The sequence below is a fragment of the Micromesistius poutassou genome (assembly GCF_964030765.1).
Source record: "Micromesistius poutassou genome assembly, chromosome: 5".
In the NCBI taxonomy this organism is placed as follows: domain Eukaryota; kingdom Metazoa; phylum Chordata; class Actinopteri; order Gadiformes; family Gadidae; genus Micromesistius; species Micromesistius poutassou.
In genome coordinates, this window is record NC_140275.1 from 18,056,695 (window position 1) to 18,080,597 (window position 23,903).

The following is a 23,903-nucleotide window of genomic DNA, read 5'->3' on the forward strand; positions in this document are numbered from 1 at the left end:
GTGTGCATGCATTCATGATGAATGTGTGTGAGTGTGTGTGTGCGTGTGTGTGTGTGTGAGTGAGTGGAGACCCCTCCCACCTGTCTGGTGGGCCTTTCTCAGGCAGGACAGGGAGGCATTGAGCCGGGCGCACTCCTCTTCGTTGGCCCCAAACTTCTGCACGGCCTCACACACCTGGTCCTCCGTCAGCCCCAGGAGAGCTTCCAGGGTCACCTCACCTGGACTCATCTCCTGGTAGACCCCCCGAAGAGAGACACACACACATACACACACATACACACACCATTACACATGCACACACACACACACACAAAACGTGTATGCAAACACAAACACACATGGTACACAAGCATTAAAGTTTGCCCAAGCGTATCAAATTTCAGATTGTATGTTTTCAATCTGTATCATCATGAGCCACCATTAACATTTTCCAGTTTAAACGTGTTGAAAAAAGCTACTTAGAATTAGTATCTAAACGAGTCCTGAGTTTAACATTGTAAAGTATTTGATAAAAAGACAATAACATGGGTTGAATCCAGAAATATTCTGCTTCCTGCACATGGGGAAGGTAAATCTGCCGAACTTGGGTGGACAAGTTAAAGCTTCTGCAATTACTCAGCGTCACATGCTGAATGTTGTCAGAAAGCTAACATGAGATACTTTATTAATCCCAGACAGGAAATGAGTGGTACCTTATCTACATTTTTATATTTTAAGTTTACATGGTGCTTTATTTATACACAAAGGAAAATGTTAACGTGTCTTAATAGTGTCTTTCTGAAATGAAGTGTATGAAGTACAAAGGGGCAAGTGTTATTAATATAAAGTGTGGTAGAGAAAGGAGAAATGTAGCATATAAAGGTTTTAATAAGTGTGATCATATATAAAGTGTAGTAGAGGTAGGATAACTGTAGAATAATATAAGAGTGTAGCAGAGCGAGGAGTGGCCCACCTGTGTGATCTCCTTCCTGATGTTGACGATGCGGAACCAGTGTCCAAGGCGCGGGAAGCCGTCCAGCTCCTCACTGCGCTCCTCTAAGGCCACTTTACTCTTACAGGACAGCTGGCGGCTGAAGTACTTCACCAGCTTCCCCTGGGGACCGGGACACAACGTAGCACGGTTAGCCAGCAACGCAGGGGGGTCACGGCTCACTACAGCACTGCATGACTGTAACCTGTGACAGGGTCGTCCAAACTCAAGCTGGTGGTCACCCAGAACACACAAAGCCTGAGGGCTATTCAACCACAACTCAGTGAAAGAGATCTTCTGATACTTACAGCCTCTGATACAGGCGTTTTGCTAAGTTTGTAAAGCGTGCACTAGTGACTAGTGAACAGGATTTGGCAATGCAAAGGGCTGTAGTTTTCATAAGCGTTGAAACAACATAGAAATCTTTGACTGTGAGTTTCGACAGTCACTGACCCACAATAAATCTCTCCATTCAACCATCCTATTGCACAAAAACAACACAGGACACTAACAGGCCACCTGTACATCGATGCATGCATTATTTCATTAAATGCAGTTCATATACAAATACATTAAAGAAATCTGAATCTGGAAATGTCCGGGGAGGAAGGAAATCTGAAAGTCAGTGATTAACTCAGTGATGGCATGAATTAAAAAAGAAGCCAGTTCATAGATGTATTCATGTGCCGTTCCTGAGACTCAAGTCAAGACTACAATTAAAGTCTGGACAGTAAAATGATGTCTTGATGATGTCATTGTCATGTCTTCTCATACTACATTGTTAATGCCCTTTTCATATTCCTTGCATGCCTTTCTTTTGAGGAAAATAATCAGTACAAACAAAGTACACTTTGTTTATATAGGAGCTTTAAAAAGGCAGTTTACAAAGTGCTTCAACAAGAATATTTAAAACAATGAAATCACAATGCAGGAAAACATTAACAAGAGAAGGAGGACATTAACATTAACAAGAGAAGGACAGATGTGGAGTGAGGGCAGAAAACAATAATTACCCACGATATAAAATGAAAAGAAATGTGAGATAAAATAAAAATTAACTTAAAGTTAATATCACAGATTTAAAAGATAGCATTTTCTAAAATATTTAATTAAACGAAAGTGGGTGGGTTTTAAGAAGTGATTTAAAAGATCTCACAGATTCTGCCAGCCTTATCTGATATTAAAATATACTAGAATAAAATATCATTGCTCACTGGCACTAGTTGGCTTTTATTATCAGCACACTCCACTCCAAGCCACCATCCACTCCCACAAAAGTCTAACTTTATTTATGTGTGTATGACAGAGCAATACACACATACTCAATAACACACTAGAGCTCATGTAAATGTAATGCAATGTGATGCTGGACCTGTTGTGTAAAAACATTAGCATCGATTTAGCATGATTTAGCATGACTATGCCGAACTGTGATCTGCTGACAGGGAATATCACTGTATTTTCAAACACTTAATTTCATTAAAAAACCAAAAACTAAGAACATTGATGAGGTGAAATAAGATAATATGCAATAAGCTAGCAGGCCTAATTATTTTACACATATACAAACTACAACTAATTACAGATTTGATTTCAAGTGTTTAATTCAGTGTTTGGTTTCTGCTGAATCATTTTCAGTGTGTCATCCACCAGCAGTAGCTCTCTTAGTCATATTGGTATAATGTGAACTGCTTCGCCTTAGAGCAGAAAGTACAACCATCCTGAGAATATGGTCCTCCATTGCATTTCCCTCAGATTATTCCCTCAACAAAGCATTAGGGGAATAATATGACAGTTCAATATATATTGAACATTAATAACTTCAGTAGTATGACCTCCTCTCTGTTTCTATTTAGAGCTCATTTTTACTACATACATACATTTGATATAGATTGAAAGTGTAACATACCTTGTATTTGGTTTGCTGTCTATTTATTTTTAGGGTTAGGGTTCTCTCAAATATCCTTAAATAACTAAAATTGCATGGAAAAAAAAGTAGTAAAATGTATATATTTTTAAATGATGGATAGATGGAATCTGTATGCATGTTATCTGCCATGATTCTTATTGTCATGCAGACTGTGGCTATACCTGTGGCCAGCTCCAGTGTGCGTGTGTGTGTGTGTGTGTGTGTGTGTGTGTGTGTGTGTGTGTGTGTGTGTGTATGATAAGCACAGTTTGTATTTTTATCAAGATGCTATTTCTTCAGCACTCTCACGACTACAACGACTATTCCTCTCCTTTCCCATCCCACTGAGGACGAGTCCCATTCACTGTCAATAAGATTCAAAGATCATAAAACATTCCTGTGCAATATGTGTTGAAACTCCTTTTGCTACGTAGCAAACTTCAGGCACACAAAGAGTAACTTAAAGAGAGATGGAAGCTAGTTGGTGTCAGTTGCTGTCCATGGTTCTGAAGTAGATGTTTAATGGTCCAACTAGGACTTACCTACATTGAAGGTACTTGAAAACTTGCTAATAAGAGACAACCACTCACCACAACCAATACCACTACTACTTATAATAATAACAATAATCATAATAAACATAATAATCATAATAATTAAAATAATTATAATAGCTGTGTGGATTCAGATTTACTACAACCGAATGATTTGTGATTTATTTTAATAACGGCAATGTTTTGAATATGACACACACACTAATGAAGTTAGCTAATGTCTTTAGCTATCTGAGCAGAGAAGCACATAAGTTGAGTCTCATATAACTCAACTGTTGACACACATCCCTTCACAGTAAAGAGATGTGTGTAGACCAGTGGTTGGGGCGAAGGCACACAATGATCCCTATCCAGAAGTGGTCAACAGTCACGCTTCAAGGAAAACTGATTGGGAACCACTGGACAAGATGCCATGTCTTTAAAATGTGTCAACGCATATAATGTATCTCAAAATATGTCTAAGAACTTACATTTCAGTATCACAATGTGCACATTGCAAGAATATAGAAAGAAAGCATTTACATTTCCATTTGGGAAACTGATAATCTGGTCTTGTAACCAGGAACTTATATGTGGCAATCATTGTTGCAGCTAAATCAAGTTCATGAAACTAATGTGAACAGGTTTATAAGTCAACCGTTGAATATGTTTCTAATTAAATTGAAGTGGGAGATCATTACATGCTCATACTACTATTCTATAGTATACTCTTATGCCTACTATGCTACAGTGCATTTGGCCTACAATACTATTTCCTACATGTCGGCCTACTATACTACAGTATACATTTGAAGTACAATTCTATATCAGACATGAAGGCCTACTATAGTAAACATGTTGGCCTGCTGTACACTATATATAGTATGCATTTAAATATTACGATCTCCTCTTAACTACAATATAGTTACTACAACTATTATAGATTTCCATGCATCATCAAGATAAAATTACAAACTTTATTATACTTTATAATCTAGCTACTTTAGGGTTGCCTACCTTTTACCTTTGAATTACCCTGGACACAAAGAATGTTTGAGGGAGAGCGAGGGAGAGAGAGAGAGAGAGAGAGAGAGAGAGAGAGAGAGAGAGAGAGAGAGAGAGAGAGAGAGAGAGAGAGAGGGAGAGAGGGAGAGAGGGAGAGGGAGGGGGTTACCCCAATAAGACAGGACACCTAGGCGGCCTTAAGTAGCCTACAAAACACTTGGGCTTGCTTGCGTGTTGTTTGAGAAGCACGCATATAGCCTATCTATATGGCCTACCTAAACATCCTAGTGGTCTCGGATTGTATGTGTTTCATATCCCAACTACGACAGAATACCGTGGGTAAGGACATTCACCGAAAACCCTGCCGGCCAATTAAACGCACAGCAATAATAATAATTTAAAAAAAAGACAGCGATTAGAGTAGGCTAATCTATGCCCCTACTTGCATTAGTAGACTAATACGGCCCGTTCTGCGGTTGCCGTGTGAATAAAGGCACAGGCAGATGGATCCTGAGGGTGCTGTTCATTGTAAACACGGCTTGCTAGGCCGTGGCGAGGCTCGCAGATAGAACATTGTGATAGAGCCGAGTGGAGCGAACACCTTCTCCTGCCACCTGCAGGATGACGGCCCACTGCAGACCCGCGTCTTGATTTATTACACTGCACAAAACACTGCCTCGCACCACGGTACACGGCTTGTACGTGGAAATGTACCGTAACACACGCAATGCCCCCCCCCCCCCCCATTTGACCACGGGTTAACACGTTATTAAAGAAAAGATGCCCAGCACAATATGCACACCGTGGCCTCGCAGAGACGGGCAGACGTGACAAACCCATATTGATTTTCGTAGTGAGGATGCATCGCAAAATGTTGTCGTTTTCAACGCGAATGCTGCTTACCTCTAGCGTCCGGATCTCCTGTTGTGTCAAGTCGTTGGATGTGGCACATTTGGTTCGTAAACCTTCCAAACTGGAAATGCTGATGTCGATCATATTCTGCACCAACTCGCACTGCTGCAAGGCTTTTTGCAAAGTAAGATGCTGCTCTTCGCTTTTTGTCATCTCTTCGTCCATAGTTTGCGAGCAGCGGTGCGGTTTCTGCAGTTGAAATCTGTTTATAAAACAAATGTGGAAAGACCCACAAAATAATTCAGCCTGCCAAACGCCATGAAACGACCAGCGGTGTTTTATCTCTCTAAAGCGGATTTAAGCCGAGAGCGAGGCGACTCCATTGCAACAGTCCTTGTAGTTCCTGCGGTTTCATAAAGATGTCTTTGATTGTATGCTATATCAACCGCAATATGAAGAGATTGAGCACAAATACAATCTGAACACGGTTTGTCTCAGCATCCATTGAGCGTCGCTCCGTTGTAAGTGGATATGGGAAAGAAAAATAAATAAATAAAGATAAAAAATAAACAGTTCAGTGTATCGCTAGAAGCTCGCGCTGAGGAGGCCTTTTCATTTTAAAGGTTCTGTGTGAATTGCATGCAAGGACTCCCCGTTCCCCGTGGCAGAGCAGCATCCCACCACACCGACATGATTTCTGTCAATCAAATCCACGGCAACAGCATCGCATCACCCAGGGAAGCTGGATGGGAGAAGCACCACCGCGACGCGCTGATCTCGCGAGACGACCGATCTACCTTTTGTATTAAATAATAATAGTAACTTACAATAGGGCCTACTTACATTTAACATACTTGTTGTGTGATACATATTACATCACACATTTAAATACCTACAGTGAAACATGTAGGTATACATGAAGGCCTTTATTAGTATCCTAGATCGATCTAAAACTTTGGGTAGCAATTATAGCCTACATTATGTCACACAAATATACATGGTTCTCTGTTTAATGTGTGAGTGGGAGGTAAGAATACGGGATCTGAATGATGTTATGCTGGCGTGTCATCCCATTTTCACGTCCTATAAGGCCGTGAGACATATGACATTTCCTACCTGTCACCATTGTGTCTGAACACATTGCAGTGTCTGTTACCTGTGCATGCTCATGTAAATATATGAGTCGTAGTTACATGAGCATACACATGTTATTACGGCAAATATACCTCCCACCCGTTACAAGAGCATTAGCTCAATGTGTGTGTGTGTGTGTGTGTGTGTGTGTGTGTGTGTGTGTGTGTGTGTGTGTGTGTGTGTGTGTGTGTGTGTGTGTGTGTGTGTGTGTGTATACGTGTTAGGTTATTTAGGCCTAGGTTTGTAGGCCCATACAGTTCAGACTAGGCCTACGTTTAAAAGTATAATCCCATTTGGGATGAGTGGGCAATATTGGTTTGCAAAAACGGTTGCAGCCTGTTGAATTCAACAAGTCGACCAATGGCGTTCATGTAAGATCTGATTTACATAAAATCCATCGTATTCTAAAACAAGAATGCCCAAAATACTGACCCACAGACACTACTTAATTTATGTCCCGGTGTAGTCAGAATACAGCTGCTTTCTGAATGTATCATTATAGACCCGCCCACGACATCAACAGAGTACCTAATTGGCTTAGCGCAGTGACGTCACACGCACAGCGCGCCAAACGTCTCTGAAAGCAGAGCAGTTCCAATGCTTTCTGGGTGCTCATAACTTCACAATTAATAAAGCATTCATAAAGTTCCGTGATTATTACGGCGATGGCCAATACTAGCAAAGATACTCTGAAGGCCAGGAATCTACCATGGTGAGGGTGACGAGGACTAGATGTGTTCGTGATGGTGCTAACTAGTTAGCTGTCGGCTGCAGGAGGCTGACAGGTTGAAGTTAGCCTCTTAGCTTCCTTACTCTGCTTTACTTTGTTCAAACTTCAGACATGTGTCTACAGATACCATATCTAGGTTATCATTATGACCTGCGATACACTGCACTGGTTGTGTGATGTGAACCCTTTTTTCCGTTTGTTTCACTGCTTTGAAGGGTTGAAAAATACAGACCCCAGACTCTGGATGATCTGATATCGCACCAGGATATTTTAACCACCAGTAAGTACATGTTATCCCTTTTATTACAACAGGAAGGACATATTATCTTGTATACTACACTAGTAAGTTCATGCTATGTTTTATATTACACTATAACGTACATGTTATATCTTATATTACACTATAAAGTACATGTTATATATTCTATTAAACTATAAAGTGCATGTTATGTTTTACATTACACTATAAAGTACATGCTATATCTTATATTTCACTAGAAAGTACATATATTTTACATTACACTAGTAAGACTCTGAAGTCCCTGTCTCTCTGTTGATCTATCCACCCCCCTCTCCTTCTGTATCCACTCTTCTCTAAAGAAGAAACGTGTGTGTATAACATAGAGATGTATTTATATGATGGCTATATGTGATAGTTTCCTCTGGGTCTGTGCTCCAGTCCAGCGGTTTATCAGCCAGGACAAGCTCCCCCACCTGCTGTTCTATGGGCCGCCCGGCACAGGGAAGACCTCCACCATCCTGGCCTGTGCCAAACAGCTGTACAAGGAGAAGGAGTTTAACTCCATGGTGCTGGAGGTGAACAATTCTCTCCGTTTTAACCTCTAGGTTTAGGACATATTTGGTTGGGTTTTTGTTTTGACGTTTAATTTGGCCTTAACGTTTGAATGGTTGTGATTTGTAGCTGAATGCCTCCGATGACAGAGGTATTGACGTGGTGCGGGGTCCTATCCTGAGTTTTGCCAGCACCAGGACCATATTTAAGTAAGATTTATCATATTAACTTAATTGTTTGAGTAATCATCCCTCTTACTTTTAGAATTAGGCTATTCTCCAAACAGGGGTCAAACTGACTTTTCTTTCAAATATAAAATAAATTACCCGTTTTGTGTGTGTCTTTTATTTTTTATTTTTCATCAAAACAGAAAAGGCTTTAAACTGGTGATACTGGACGAAGCGGATGCCATGACCCAGGATGCCCAGAATGCATTGCGGCGAGGTAAGCCATCTGCTTGGCCGAGCAGCTCCTGCTGTGCCCTACCCTGCCTGCTGAGTAGCCACTCTGCAGGCTGTGGCTGTGGCTCTGGCGGAATGAAAGGACCGTGTCGCTTTACCTACCTTTGCATTGCTGTTATCTTACAGTACGTTTGCAAGTTTTTATTTTTTGCAAAGTGAAGTGAGTTGACACTCTTCCACAAGAGAGCCAAAGAAAAGGGTACAAGGGGGATCATATGCATGTGCTGTTGTATTAAGGCTCTGGGCGGAAATAACCCAATGACCCATTAACGTTTGGTGACATAGGAAGATCCACCTATACAACATATCATTGATATTTATTTATAAACATGAAAATCAAGTTGAGATGACATTCCCTCCTTTGGAAGTCACTTTAGTTTTTGCTTGGTCATATAGCAAACACTTTTTTCAGAAGCGAATTGCAGAGGATTTCCCCTTGGATCGCATCATTAATCATTAGGGGAATAGTTGCTATATAGAGCATAATAGAGCATCTTGCTCAAGGGTACCACCAGGTAGGCCTTGTAACACAAAAATGTAACCTACCTTGTTTATGGGTGTTTGGCCCGCTAGGACTACGAGTTTGTGCACATTACAGATGGGATACATTTTAAGGTCTCTGCTGGAGCTGATATTCCATTGATTTCTTTAGTTGTACTTATTTTGTAATATTCTGTTGACAATTCTGATGTGGTGCTTCAGTGATTGAGAAATACACAGAGAATACGCGGTTCTGCCTCATCGGCAACTACCTGTCCAAGATCATCCCTGCCCTGCAGTCCCGCTGCACACGCTTCCGCTTCGCCCCGTTGTCCCAAGACCAGATGATCCCCCGTCTGGAGTACGTCATCCAGCAGGAGAGGTGGGTGGTCTCACCATGATCTTGGCCTCCACTAGCCAGCCTAACCTCCACTAGCTTAGTCAGCCTAACCTCCACTAGCCTAGTCAGCCTAACCTCCACTAGCCTAGTCAGCCTAACCTCCACTAGCCTAGTCAGCCTAACCTCCACTAGCCTAGTCAGCCTAACCTCCACTAGCCTAGTCAGCCTAACCTCCCCCAGTCTATTCACCCTAACCTCCACTAGCATAGTCAGCCTAACCTCCTCTAGTCTATTAACCCTAACCTACTAACATCCTCTAGTCTATTCAGCCTAACGTTAACCTCCTCTTGTCTACTCACCCTAACCTCCACTAGTCTATTCACCCTTAACCTAGTACCACCCCCAACCTAGAAACCCACATAGAGATCCACGGTGACTATTTTATGCAGAAGTAGAATGAGGGCTTAAGTGTGGCAGGGGAGGGTTGTTATTTTATCCTGCGAGTTTGATCATAGGAAATCAAATAAATGGGTTGATCCAGGAAGCACTGAATCGCTTAATAATGATCTAATCTGGGATCCAGAAGTCCTACTATGTTGTAGCAGGGCTAGACGGCACAGTCTGGGCGAGAAACCAGGAACTGCAAGGGGTCGAGGATAAACTAATGGAGCTTGATGGAGCTTTCAGAAAGGTATTTCTACAAAGCGTTGACAACCTTGTTGTTCTGGCAGCATCGACATAACTCCCGATGGCATGAAGGGCATCGTGACTCTGTCGTCCGGCGACATGAGAAGATCACTCAACATACTGCAGGTACGATGAAAGGCTTTCTACCACAGACGACCATTGTGGAGTCATTTAGAGGACACTCCTATCCATAGTGACATTTTAGAAATATTTCCAGTGTCCTGCTCAGGGAGGCCTACCTGAACATTGACCTTTCAGCTTGGGAGTTAACCACTAGCCTTATTTTAATTGCAGGGGTTTATAGTGTGTGGTTTGACACTGCCTTTTGTATTTACTATATATTTGAACAGAAACATTTGTGTTTTGACCTCCCAGAGCACCAGTATGGCATACGGAAAGGTCACAGAGGAGACGGTGTACACGTGCACCGGTCACCCCCTCCGCTCCGACATTGCCAACATCCTCGACTGGTCGCTCAACAAAGACTTCACCACCGCCTACCAACGTATCCTTCAGCCTGTTGTGAGAAGACATGGGGACCAATGGGTTCCTGCAGAATTGTACAGACGTACATTATTGTGCAGGAAAACCAGAGTACAACAGTAGACCAAATAAAAAGCCACAAACAGCATGGAGCTAAATGGATTCACCGTCAAGAAGGTTTCTGCATGGGAGTTGGAGTCTAATATTTGGAGGGTTAAAGCATGACAAATCTGTAAGCGCTGCTGCATAATGGGCCTTAGCACTGTCCTGACAGAGATCCTCCAGCTGAAGACCTTGAAAGGCTTGGCCCTCCATGACATCCTTACTGAAGTCCACCTGCTGGTACACCGAGGTAAGGTTCAGACTGATCAGGGACAAGTCGGGTTGGACGGTAGAAAGGTCATTTATTGGACTTTAATGGGCCTCTTATGAATTAATTATGGGATTAGGTAGTTACTTTAACATTATGTAACACAGGTCACCTAGGTGGCTTTACTGGGACACAGGGAGATGATGTTGAGACCAGTTTATTTGAAGGCAGAGTTTGAAGGTTTGCTGCATGCAGCTCAGGTGGGGTGAGGTGGTAACATGTCAAAGCTCTCCTGTGTGTGTGTGTGTGTGCTGATGGCTGATTTCTCCTGGGTACCATGATCACCCAATGTGGTGTGCAGCTTCACCCAGCCCAAGAGTCTACTGAGTCGGACCCGACCAGACAACAACCAGACTCATTGTGTGTGGTGTGTGAGCAGACCTAGCTCCATATGGATGTGAGCTGTTTTCTAGCATTAGCAAGGGTGTACTGTACAGAGCAGACCTGTTTGGATGTGAGCCGTAACATTAGCTAGAGTACTGTACAGAGCAGACCAGGCTGTTTGGATGTGAGCCGTAACATTAGCTAGAGTGTACTGTACAGAACAGACCTGGCTTTGTTTGTTACCGTCTGCATTCTAGCTCTTGTTGTTTCCCTGCTGCGGTTTCCTGGGAGACCCCCTGCTGTTGCCATGACTACTGGCCCTCTTGTTGCAGGGGGAGTTGTGTGTGTTTTTGCTTAAGAGAAGTTTTAAGATGTAAATGAAGCGGTGGGATTCGTATATATTTTTTCATATTGGGGAACATTTAAGAAAGCACCACAGTGGTCATTTGTTTTTATTTCCTCACACGTTATATTTTGTCTTTATAAATTCACAATCTATATCATGTTCCAGTGACAAAGACATTTTCAGAGTGGTGTTTGTGAGGTTAACCATTCTGAAAAACCCTTTTTGTTTCCCTTTTCCCCTTGCAGTGGATTTCCCCCCAGCCATACGGATGGGTCTTCTCATCAAACTCGCTGACGTGGAGTAAGTTGCATTACTCAGACACAAGTTAAACTCGTCAAACATAACACAATTAAAACATATTGTTTGTGAGACATATTGTTTTACATACAGACTAATGCAAGACAACAACTTGAGGAACATCAAAACAAACAGCACAATAACAAGGGTACATGAATTAACAATGTATTTTTTTTACACACACACACACACACTTTTCAGACACAGGCTGGCCTCAGGAACCAATGAGAAGATCCAGCTGAGCTCCATGGTGGCAGCGTTCCAGGCCGTGCGAGACCTAGTGGTCAGTGAGGCCTCCTAGAGGAGACTCCTAGACTCTAGTAGTCTACGCTGTCTACTATTGTTGACATAGCCTGACAGGGGAACCATCACTCTTGGCTGGTTCCTGCTTCATAGCATGTTTTGAAGTCATGCGGTCTTCAACATCCACAATAAGACAATAAGACTTCTTTATTTTTTTTTTGAAGTTGGACCATTGATGTCATTTTACCAAATGTGCCCAGACAGAGTTGATGTCTAGGTTGTGTTTGTTTCGTTTTTTCACGATACGCCTATGAAGCAGCACTCTATCAGAAAACTGGGATGGAAGGGAAACCTTCCATTGAGGTTCCAGTGATTTATTAGGTAGACATGAAGGTGACTGAATGTGTTTAAGCAAACAAATGGACTGGAATGTTGCAAGATGATTTATCATTTATCTGCAAGATGGTGAACTAATAAGACGAGGAAGCTTACAAAATGTCCTCCTCATCTTTAATACAATTACACTTTGTTACAGTTCTTTAAATATTGAATAGCTAAAATAAACTTTTCCTACTTTGTCCTGCCCAAGTTATTTTATTTACAAGTAGATTATGAGGTAAATAACCAAAATATGGCCTTTATTCTATTAGAATGTAAACAAACGATTTGATATAATTGTATATCTTATTTACACAATAAATAATCATAGAAATATTAAGTGCGTGTGAATATCAAGAATTTGTTTAGTGCAATTAATTATGGAGTACATCTCGATAAATTGCAATGAGTGCATAAGCTGAAAAGCAATAAAATCTGGTCATTCAACTAAAACACTCCCACTCTAAGAGTATGTAAACCCACTAAATTGTAAAGCGCTGACTTTGAACAAAGATGAGTGAACCATAGTTTTCTCCACCCCTGACTTGACCACCCCTAGCCGTCATTACATCAATGAACAGCCTCAGCAGAAGGAGCCCAGGAGCTTAGTATGATGTCAGTGTTCTCAGAGAGCATGTGTGGTTCTGAAGTCCAAGCTAACTACAACCGACTTAAGTTAAAGATACGCCAAAAACGGCTATGACGATATGATGCTTCCCTGCTTGTGCTAATAACGATTACCAAGTCATAGTGGCTAGAAGAGTAACCCGCATACACACAGCCCAAGACCGTGCCAACCCAACCTCATGGATGTGCTCTTAGCCCTGACCTCCATCCCTCAGGCCTTCAGTCCTTTAGCTGCCCCAGTCGTCTTCCGGGGAACACGGGGTCTGCAGGCGGGCGGGAATGTTGCGGTAGGTGAGGTACTCTAGGATTCTCCGGGGAATGGGCAGCGCCTCCATCTGGTGGGTGGAGACCGAGAGACGCAGGGTGGAGCGACAGAGGTGGCAGAGGCTGGGCACCACGGCGGGCACCTTCCAGAACCGTACGTGGCCATCTCTGGTCCTGGGGAGATCAGACAACAGGATGAAGAGGACAGACAGAAGGCTTGCTGCTTCTTGTCGAGAACAGGATGAAGAAGACATACATTTTGCATTGGCTTTTGTGAGAAAAACCTTTTCTTAAAGTGACTGGAAGGACAGGGCCAAAAATGTATATGAAAAGAATAAAATAAAATGTTTCCATAAATCCTCCCTTTCGTTCAGTGAGTTGCACAGCTTTGCAACATTCTTATGGAAAATATATGTTTTTTCGTACTTGTCTTTGAATAATGATGTGTTTTTGGTACAGGTTCTCTAAATAAGGATTTTTTTATACTGCAATAAATAGGTAAGTGTTTTTGGTACTGGTTGTCTATGAATAAGGACGGCCATTACCCGGTGGCCACCACTCCGCCCAGCGGGTGGAATTTACAGCAGAGTCCGTTGGAGGCCCGGTCCTCTTTGGTCTGCATCACCATCCCCTTCTGACCCAGCTCCCAGATACGAAGCGCCCTGCAGCCACACGCACACACAGCTCTACTGAGGCCTTCATTCCATGTGTTGGAACAAACTGACGCCAAAATATGTCCACATCCATTACCTGTCCTCTGTGACTATTGCAAGGTGTAGACCGTCATGTGAGAATCGGATCGCCGAGATCTGGTTCTGCCCGTAAATTTCACAGTAGTTGCTGTGGATAGAAAGAAAAAAAAAGTCTGGCTTCGGCCATGGAAATGACTTAAGAGGAGACCGCATGTCTCACAGTCAATGCACCAGGTGTGTTCTGAAATGCTCAGGGGATCTTGTGATACTTCATGCCTGCTTATAGTTCCAGATAGTACAGATGTCCATATACAGAAACCAAACACATTCCTGTATGTTGTTCATCATCATACCAACCATCCTGTCATGAGGTGTGACCTTTATGATGTCTAACGTGCTGACCTGTAACTTCCTCACATTTAAATTGCCTCCTAACAAACCAACCAGTGTTGTGATGAGTAACTTCACCTTTTGCGAGCGCTGAGGGGAATATATACTTCACTACTTCTTCTATTTATGTCCAATTTAGTAGCGAAGGCTGTCAGGGTAGCACCAATGATATTTTTGGTTGGGGGGGGGGGGGGATGCACCACCCCAGATGAAGAGCTCTTCTACGGTGTGAGCGTGCAGAACATATACCAGCTCTTCTACGGTGTGAGTGTGCAGAACATACACAAGCTCTTCTATGGTGTGAACGTGCAGAACGTACATTAGTGTGGCCAGCTTATCTGCAGTGTAAGGGTCCCACAGGTCGATCCACCAGCTGGAGCCGCTGAAGGCAGCAGTGGCCAGCAGCGCGCCGTCGGGGGAGAAGTGGCAGGATGCCAGCAGGTAGAAGGTCTTGTGTGGCGCCCCCGTCAGGTTCCTGATGAACGTGTACGACCGCAGGCTCCACAGACACACCATCTGAGGAACAAAAGAGGCTTAAAGAGGGTACAAATTCACTTGTGCTGTGGTCAATTCTTGTGTGTTAAAAACAATGGAGAAAGATTGGTTTTAGCGGCAATTTGTTTCAATATTCTATAAATACCTAGCCATTTAGGGAAGGACTGAGATCATCAGGACAGATGCTTATCCCACTCAGCAACTCACACAGGTTTGTTGATATGTCACACTCGCCCGGCCGGGAGTGTTTTTGTGTGAGTACGTATTCAACCTAGCAATGAAATGCAAGCCACTCACTCTGTCGAAGCGGCCGACTGAAGCCACCATGCTGCAGTCAGGAGAGACGCAGCAGCAGCTGATCCAGTCCTTGTGGCCCGACAGAACCTGCACCTTTGGAACTGAACCCATGAGTACACAACACATTCAATACACTGAAATAACATAACGGTGGACTGCAATGTGATGCAAATCACAAAAACTATCTGGGCTTTGACAAGGAATTTGAACAGGAAGTTAATGAATACAAAGAATTGACAGCCCTGATTGCAATGCATTACTAAATTACTAACCTTTATGTTTCAAGTCCCATATTCTCAACGTCCTGTCGCGAGAAGTAGAAACAAGGGTTAGTTTTCCATTCTGAGGAAATACCAGATTTCGTACGACTCCCTCGTGGCCACGGAGATCAAACAGAAGACCACCTTGATGTAAATAAAAACAAAGAAAACGAGTAATAAGTAGCCAGTAATGCATATAGGTCAACGATCTCTTCAAGCATTAGTTAAAAATAAATAGGATCTCACCCGTAAGAACATTCCAGATTTTGATCGCTCCATTCTCAAGGCCCGTGGCCAGAAGTAACCGATCTCCTTTACGCTGTGTGTTTTTATGGGACAACGCGGGGGACTTGGCTGGTCTGGGTCCAAAGGCAAGTCCCCACACCGGCTCCCCGCAGCTGAAGCTCTTGTCGGCTCTGTCCAGTTCACCTGCCTGGCTCTCCCTGTGGGTGGGAAGTCACCAGACAAGGTATAATATACATGAGACACGAAATGGAAGGGCATGTTTTTAATTTAAACATTTGTTATGGCTTATGAGAGTACAGTACTCGGAGTCAAGGGGCCAAGCGACGACCCATACGATCCCGTGTCCCATCGACCAGGCGAACCACGCTCCGTCCGGAGAAAAGTCCACACTCCACGTCTCACAGCCCGCCCGTCCCTCCAGCGACGGAGGGCGCCTGGTCTTCAGCTCCAGGATGAGACTTGGATCGGACGCTACGTGGATATAGAATACGGTGGAACCATTGCGAAAACATTTATATTATTTATGGACTAAAGGGTTTTATTCCAATCATCAAGCAGTACATGTATTACCATAGTTAGTTAAGCATTGGAAGATCTGAACATGAGATTAAATGTTGTTGACGTAGAAGTGTTAACATATACGTAGCCTACTTGTGATGGTAACGTAATTACCTAATAAATGTAATTGCACTTACATATGGGTTGAAGGTCTATATTTCTCTCTGCGGAACACATTGTTTATCCTTGACAGCCAGAAATATCACATTCCTGCCAGTTTTATAGCTGACTTCCTGAATTATTCACTCGAGACCATGTCGTTCAAATAGTTGGGTTCTCAACACCCGATCGGTAGTTCTGTACGTCGCATTTTACCAATAACAAATGCCATACAAGCCAAAGAATCCGAACCATTAACACCTTCTTAAAAATTACTCTGACCCGACTTCCTGTTCGAACCTTGTTTATATGATCTGGTTCTTACGCGTCTATTACGCAACATTTTCTTCGCCCAGTTCCGCAAGTGTACGTACATCTAGCCTATCGAGAATGAGGATCCTGAAATGTAGCGTTTTCCCGGTCTACCGTAACGCAGTTTCCGGTCTTCTACTTCCTATGAGCTACCGATAACTCTAAAAACATGACAATAATAACGACAATGTGAATAATTACGGTGTTTTTAACGGAAAATGTGCCCAAGCAATATACGAAAGGTCAAAGGAAACGGATTGCTCTCTTTCGAAAGTCCCTCCCTCGCCGCGAAACCCATGTAACTGAAAGTCCCACCCTCTATCCCGGGAGCAGTTAACATGCATATCTCTCCAAATAGCTCTGTCCGATCCTAACCTAACGATGGAAATATTTATAAATAATTAAACTTAAGAAAAATATACATCTCCTATTTTAATTGACCTAACGTCCACTAGGCTGTGAACGTTTCTCAAAATAATTAGACCAAGTTAAAAACGATCAGGATGTATTTTATTGTTTAATGAATTTGAATGGCCAAATTGATGTTCGATTTTGACGTCTGGCATAGTTACACATAGAGAAGGTGAAAAAGGTCTAGAAAAGGTGCGCTGTAGAGCACATAGCTCTAGCTTCTGACAGTAGGTCATACAATGTGAAGAAACAGGACTCCAGAACAAGAACTATTGAATTATAGTAGCCTACTAGAAGGTTGGAAGTCTAGAATATGACACAACACACGGACAGTCAGGCACACAGACAGCGGAACAGTAGGTCTACCTCTGCTAATTACCCGATAGGGATAATGTAAATAACCTAGTGTGAAGTTCCCACCATTCATATTGTATTACTTGATGGTATTATATACTAAACTAGAGAGTCAGAGTGATATCGGAGAATAAAAAAAGATCACATTTTAACCTGGAATAAAAAATAAAAAAAACTGTCACCATTTTAGGGAAATTCATACAATTTCAAGGAAATAATTTGTACCAACCCACCGTACCAATAATTAAAATACTCACAAAAATCACAAGAAAGGTAAAAAAAATAAAGTTTACCAGAGTTTACCAAAGTTTACCTTTTTACAGTTTACCAGTTTCAGTGTAAAGTTTCACAGTTACATAAACAGTATCCAATAAAAATACAAAATAAAAAAACAGCCAGTCTTAGAACTTTATTAACTGTAGCGGGTCTTCAATCACAATGTTTTCCCTCTGCTGGGCACTCGTCTCAATGGAGTCTATATCCTCGCCGTCACCTTAGACAATGGAAAGGTTCATTTTCCATTACGCATTGCACTTCTCTCAGCAATCATTTCCCTTTAACATTGTACTGGATGTCATGCCATGAATACCACCTATAGGACAGAGAGGCATGGAGGGGAGCTGCGGGTACGCACCGACAGGAACGGGGTGTATCTCGGCGTGGGTGGTGTGATGCCCGTTTGTCACAGGGGGGAGTCGCGGCACTGTGTCCTCGAAGACCTCCTCCTCAGAGTCCACCAGACTTATGACGTCTCCCCTGTCTTCCTCCATCCTCCTGGGGAAAAACACCAACAGACGTGTATGAAGGTGGTAAGCAAATTGAAGCTTTAAAATGATAATGATTAACCTCTGATTTATTGTGTGGTGTGGCAAACTCACCCAAAGCCATTTCCTGCAATAAAAGTGACAAGAAGGAGAGAGTGATTGAGAAAAGATTTCACAATGATTAGTGTGAAAATGTTGTTACATGTTATACATGTATTTTTGTTAGCTCTGCTTGTGGTAGCTCTGTGTGTGTGTGTGTGTGTGTGTATGTGTGTGTGTGTGTCTCACACATACTAAGGCAGATCCGGTCACTGCTGGAGTACACCAGTTTAGCCGTGATGACACCAGTGCCGACGACGAGCGCTGCGATGAAGAGGCCGATAATGGCCCCGGTGTAGGCGGATGTGGCTGCGGAGACAATTGAACGCAGAGAACACATGAGACGCTGTGATGCAGGACCTGGGTGCGGTGGCAGGTTGATCCGCATTCCAGAGGAGGCTCCGCCCCCTGACACCTGCATCCACATGCTCAAGAGTCAGAATGTGATCCCGCTGGATTCAAACACAACGGCTAACGCTAACGAATGATAATACAATGGTTTTTAAGAACACACACACACACACACACACACACACACACACACACACACACACACACACACACACACACACACACACACACACACACACACACACACACACACACACACACACACACACACACACACACACACACCCTTCACGGTCAGGTAGACCTCCAGCTCGCGGACTGCCAGGGGGTTCTCGCTTCGGCAGAAGTAGATGCCCTCGTCCTCCTTGCTCAAGTTGTAGATGGTCAGGCGCAGTTCCGTGCCTGACCCGGCCACCCAGTACTTGGACCCGGGCTTGATCTCCACCTGCTCCACCCCCCTCCTCCAGGTGGTGTTGGCGGGTGGGACGGAGCTGGCCTCCGTGCAGATCAGAGTGACGTTGGTCTTTTCCAGGGCTGTGACCAGTGGGTTCCCCTCAGGGAACGGAAGCTCTGAAAATGAGGAAGAAAAGCAGGATGTGAACCCGTGGGGTGAGGTCAGGAGAGTTGCATAAGAAGAAAACTGCGAATGAAAAGGATACATGCTGATCTTTTTTTCAACTCCGCCAGGAAGACTTGCATAGGTTTTGTCAGTGTTGGTACCAAACCATTTAAAAATGGTTTAGTCCCAATAAAGAGGTCTTCTCAAAGATAACAGGGCCAAATAATTACAGACACAATTACCCCAAGAGGAGGTTTGAGGTCATTTGACCTAGTTAGACACCACATTACCAACAGGATCCATGACATTCATCTCACAATCACATGTTATGCATTTTCTTGCCTGGAGAAATCCTGGAGAAGTATTTTAGTGGAACATTTGGCTGCAAGACCACCTTGTTGTGTGAAATCAAACAGCATTGCAATAGTAAAACGAAAACAACTCAAGCATGCCTACTTACTGAGATTCAGGAGACAAGACTTGTGTCCTTCCGGCGGCAGCGTTGGGTGCTCTGCGATGCACTTTAGTATCTGGCCGTCAAACAGCACGGACCTGTTCAGAGTGACCACCAGGCTGTCGGCCTGGCTAGAGACGTAGAGGTGGTCTTTGTCCAGGGTGCCCGGCCCGTTGTGGATCTCGACCCAGCGTAGCATGGGTGTGGGGTACGCCCCGGACCAAGTGCAGTTGAACTGGACCTGAGATGGGTCCGGGCCCAGCTCCCACATACAGTCAGGGTGCTGCGCCGGGGCGTCTAGTCAGGACCAAAACAACAACAAAAGTCACATTAGGGGGCCCACATTTGGGAGGTTCTAAACGCATAACAAACTAATTGCTTAACAAAGCTTCATGTACCTAAACAAACCGCTAGAACATCCATCTGTTGCACAGAGGAGGGTCATCAAGAGGTCTAACAATGTGCAAAAGCACAATAAATTATTATCAAAGAGAAATCAAACAAATAGGAAATAAATCTCTAAATAAGTGCAATGCAAGTCATTTCCTGTGATTTTGCCCATTGTTGCTACTAAGGTCAACATCTGTACAAAATAGTGGGTGTTTGAGCTCTTTGTTTAGGTACGTTAAGGATCTCTGTTTTAGAACCTCCCTGACTTTGAGAAAGTCCAGATTCTTCCACTCACAGTAGACGAGGAGCTTGGTGCTGCAGTTGGTTCTGCGGGAGGACACGTTGCTCCGGGATTCACACCAGTACTCCCCCTGGGCACTGGGCTGGATGTCCGGGATGCGTAGGCCCAGCCAGGCCCCACTGCCTGACGCCAGCGTTGCATTGCTGGGTCCGGCCCCCCAGTAGCCCCAGGACAGAGTCCGAGAAGGCGGGGCAGATGAGCTGGAGCAGTTGAAGGACACGCTCTGGCCGCGGTCCGCCACCAGCGTGCCGTTGGGGAGAAGGACCGTGGGAACAATGGACACGGACAACCTTTCCTCGGCACCTTGAAACCAGAGGATTGCTTCAGATGTTTACTGCGCCTTTTTATTGTTTGAGGGCAAATCTAGCGTCCTTTATGATCCAACACTCAATAAATATAACATATAATATAATATAATATATATAATACAATGTTACAATGTAAAAAATGGGGCTAGGTAACCTAGCCCTAACCTTTAAAAATGTTTGAGATAATACAAAGTACGAAGGACTAATGGAGACCATCCATAGCCTGGCAATATACAACAATCAATTAACTATAGGTTAAGTCACAGCACAAGGAAGGAAATTCCAAAAACACACACTTACCAAGAACCTGTAACGAAACAGTTTGGATCATGTTGTTTGGAGAGGTGGTGAGGCAGCTGTAGCTCCCCACACCATCCAGGAACACCCCATGCAGAGAAAGACTACCGTTCTCCAAGACCACGCACCCTCCAGCCAGGGAGCCATCCTCACTGAGGGGCCTTGGACGGAGTGGCTGTCTTGTCAGCACTGTTAGAATGTATTAAGATTGACTTATGTTCAATGTAAACAAAGCACTAGTGTGTGTGTGTGTGTGTGTGTGAGAGAGAGATGGGGGGGGGGGGGTACTTACCAATGACATGCAGTTCAACACTTGCCTGAGTTGGGTTGTCTTGAGACGTGGCATTGCACAGGTAGCTGCCATTAACTGGAATAAATCCGTTGACAGCGACACTTCCATTGTGCAGGATAAGACACTGTCCAATTGCAAGAGACTCAACGTTGGTGTGTTCACCTGAAACCAGAGAGATGGAGAAATGCATGTAGAATGTGTGTTAATATATATGAGTTCAGCATATAATATACAGGTCAATTGTCTCAAATCAGAGTTTGACACTCACCCGAGATATACAAAATAAGTTGAAGGAAAGCCGCAGCGATAACGACCCTCATGATCGCTTCCCTACATATCGAGAGTATTCAACAAAGAGTCGCTCTTCCAGCCTGTCGGACAGGTCTACTGGCGCTCTATACACACAAGTTGCATTCGTCGTCTGCCCATTATCAAATAAAACCTCCACGCCAGGCTATACTACATACACACATTCGCACATTTGACATGTCGGTGGTACTGGCTGTAGATCTCCATTACTTATTTACCGAAGCACGTTATTCCGGAAACTTTGGTGATACAAAACCACACCCTGGTTTCACCTGGTTAAAGGTACAGTAGGGCTCCGTCTGCGCCCTCAGCCGCCCTGCCTCCTTTTCTCTTTGCTGTCAATTTAGAAATTGTCAAATCGGCCAGAGTGAACTCCATTAATTCCTGCAATGACAGGATTCATCATTGTTCGCATTTTGCGAAGGTAGAATATATCGCCTCAAGGTTGTAAAAACAAACCGCACATATATGCATGATAAGTCCACATGACGATGATTGATTTATATGCACTTAACTGACTGCACGGTGCCCTCTTGTGGCTGACGTAGGCACTACTGGTTCTGACTGAAAGAACAGAACAGAAGTGTGCTCAATTTAGGAACTGTACTTGGTTAAAAATGCCTGTCGACCTGAGTGAGTGGACCGGACCCCTGGCATTAACCGAAGTGGAAGACAAGCCTGGACAGGTCCTGGTGGTTAAGTACGGCTCGGTTGAAATAGATGAGTTGGGAAAAGTGCTTACGCCAACCCAGGTTTGTTGTCGTTAGCTTGCGAAGCTAACATGCTGCCTTGGCTCAAAAGTACATGTGGAATTGAACCTATGCTTCCGTGTAAACGGCGTACATTAAGTCAGAATGAGAATCTTGTGCATGCTATGCTGTCAGTGGCCATGCTTTGTTTGGAGATCATGAGTGATAAGAGAAGTTGCATAAGCTTTCTCGATTGACCCACATCATACGCACATCGATATCGTTGTTTCGTTTGGCTCCTGAATGACGTAAAGGTGCAGAACCGACCGACTTCCATCGAATGGGAAGGATGTGATGCCAGCAAGCTTTACACTCTGGCCCTGACCGACCCAGACGCTCCAAGCAGAAGTGATCCGAAGTTCAGGTGACCTATTAGGACAATCAAAACAAAACTGCATTCGTAGGAACTTCGTAAAAATGTGTATTTTCAGCATTTCAGAAAATCATTTTTCATATGCTTGTTAGCTACACATGCCCCGACAAAAATGTGACTGGCCACCCATAATAAATCTCCAATATAAATACAATTACTTGAATGTATGTGTTTTTTGTTGGCCTGGACTCCTAGGCTACCCCTAGAATCTGGAAAGCCACTGCCTCTAATCTACACTGTCTCCATCTTCACGTCTTCCCCACAGGGAGTGGCACCACTTCCTGGTGGTGAACATGAAGGGGAACGATGTGTCCAGCGGCTGCGTCATGTCTGACTACGTGGGCTCTGGCCCTCCCAAAGGCACAGGTGGGAACACACAGAGCTGGTCAGCTGCCAGTGCTTTGGGTTTCTGTCCGATCAAGCCTTTTACTTGTTAGCCCATTGAAGAAACATGTCTGCTGTCATCCCATAATGAATATTCAGGCATTTTGTCAACCCATTCAATATACATTTGTTTCCAATGTCCATCCATTGAATTTGGATGATTTAGCTTGCTTATAAGCATCAATTTGAATTCAATACTCCTAAATAGAAAACGTTAGTACTTCAACATGTTTGGTAATTTCCCACCAATGACACCGCAGTCATCCACTCACGATTCCCTGGTCTCTCTCCCCCCCCTCCACCACCCCACCACACGCAGGCCTCCACAGGTACCTGTGGCTGGTCTACGAGCAGTCCGGCCCTCTGTCCTGCACGGAGCCAGCGCTGACCAACCGATGCGGAGACAACCGTGGAAAGTTCCGGCTGCAGAGCTTCAGGCAGAAGTACGGCCTCACGGCACCCGTGGCGGGCATTTGCTACCAGGCAGCCTGGGATGACTACGTGCCCAAGCTCTATGAACAGCTGGCGGGGAAGTAGCCTGGAGCCAGGCCAGCGACGCGAATATGCAACCTCATCCAGCACTAGGGGTTCGGGAGGAGAACCCCCATCCCCATCGTATCAAGCAGTAGAACAAGGATGTCCCCTCCCGCGGACAACGCCTCAGTCGAATGCTTTGTTTCTAAATGCTAAGTCATTTCCACTGTTAAACCCGCGGTTCGCAATAAATGTTGTTTCAGCACTACCATGGTGAGCTCATGTTTGTGCAAATGTTATAGAATGAATCAAGTAATAGTAGCCTACCGTTTGTATTTTACAAGAGGATTGTATTTTAATGGAGACCCAGGGTCAAAGTTACTATAACAAATAGTATTTAACAATAACCAACCGTATTCTATTAACTCCCCTCCCCCACACGCAAATTAAACACGTAAC

At 43.9% G+C, this 23,903-nt stretch overlaps 5 protein-coding genes across 8 annotated transcripts in view; 2 read left to right on the forward strand and 3 right to left on the reverse strand.

Moving 5' to 3' along the window:
* Positions 1-5,494, reverse strand: part of ksr2 (kinase suppressor of ras 2) — a gene marked incomplete at both ends in the record, with an annotated part of 65,238 nt that extends 59,744 nt beyond the window's left edge. For all 4 annotated transcript variants that reach the window (XM_084467736.1, XM_084467735.1, XM_084467733.1 and 1 more), the window contains 3 exons: positions 81-231; positions 953-1,093; positions 5,321-5,494. In XM_084467736.1, coding sequence (XP_084323862.1) covers positions 81-231; positions 953-1,093; positions 5,321-5,494 — 466 coding nt within the window. The remainder of the gene's footprint in view (positions 1-80; positions 232-952; positions 1,094-5,320) is intronic.
* A 1,481-nt stretch (positions 5,495-6,975) lies between these two features.
* Positions 6,976-12,534, forward strand: rfc5 (replication factor C (activator 1) 5). Its single transcript, XM_084468837.1, has 11 exons — positions 6,976-7,115; positions 7,349-7,413; positions 7,813-7,949; positions 8,056-8,135; positions 8,297-8,370; positions 9,090-9,249; positions 9,939-10,020; positions 10,270-10,399; positions 10,652-10,729; positions 11,663-11,717; positions 11,916-12,534. The coding sequence occupies exons 1-11, from the start codon at positions 7,069-7,071 to the stop codon at positions 12,013-12,015; spliced, it is 1,008 nt and encodes a 335-aa protein (XP_084324963.1). The 5' UTR covers positions 6,976-7,068; the 3' UTR covers positions 12,016-12,534.
* Positions 12,535-12,884: 350 nt separating this feature from the next.
* Positions 12,885-16,533, reverse strand: wsb2 (WD repeat and SOCS box containing 2). The gene is made up of 9 exons (XM_084468836.1): positions 16,302-16,533; positions 15,909-16,077; positions 15,607-15,803; positions 15,373-15,504; positions 15,101-15,201; positions 14,628-14,824; positions 13,977-14,066; positions 13,772-13,888; positions 12,885-13,400 (listed from the first exon to the last, which is right to left on the reverse strand). The coding sequence occupies exons 1-9, from the start codon at positions 16,339-16,341 to the stop codon at positions 13,190-13,192; spliced, it is 1,254 nt and encodes a 417-aa protein (XP_084324962.1). The 5' UTR covers positions 16,342-16,533; the 3' UTR covers positions 12,885-13,189.
* Positions 16,534-17,106: 573 nt separating this feature from the next.
* Positions 17,107-21,676, reverse strand: vsig10 (V-set and immunoglobulin domain containing 10). The gene is made up of 10 exons (XM_084467956.1): positions 21,424-21,676; positions 21,156-21,317; positions 20,867-21,052; positions 20,253-20,561; positions 19,574-19,864; positions 18,840-19,124; positions 18,399-18,512; positions 18,219-18,231; positions 17,975-18,114; positions 17,107-17,833 (listed from the first exon to the last, which is right to left on the reverse strand). The coding sequence occupies exons 1-10, from the start codon at positions 21,473-21,475 to the stop codon at positions 17,742-17,744; spliced, it is 1,644 nt and encodes a 547-aa protein (XP_084324082.1). The 5' UTR covers positions 21,476-21,676; the 3' UTR covers positions 17,107-17,741.
* A 317-nt stretch (positions 21,677-21,993) lies between these two features.
* On the forward strand, positions 21,994-23,712 carry pebp1 (phosphatidylethanolamine binding protein 1). Its single transcript, XM_084467955.1, has 4 exons — positions 21,994-22,216; positions 22,468-22,577; positions 22,852-22,952; positions 23,290-23,712. Exons 1-4 carry the CDS (start codon positions 22,082-22,084, stop codon positions 23,505-23,507), a joined length of 564 nt encoding a protein of 187 aa, XP_084324081.1. The 5' UTR covers positions 21,994-22,081; the 3' UTR covers positions 23,508-23,712.
* Positions 23,713-23,903: the final 191 nt, after the last annotated feature.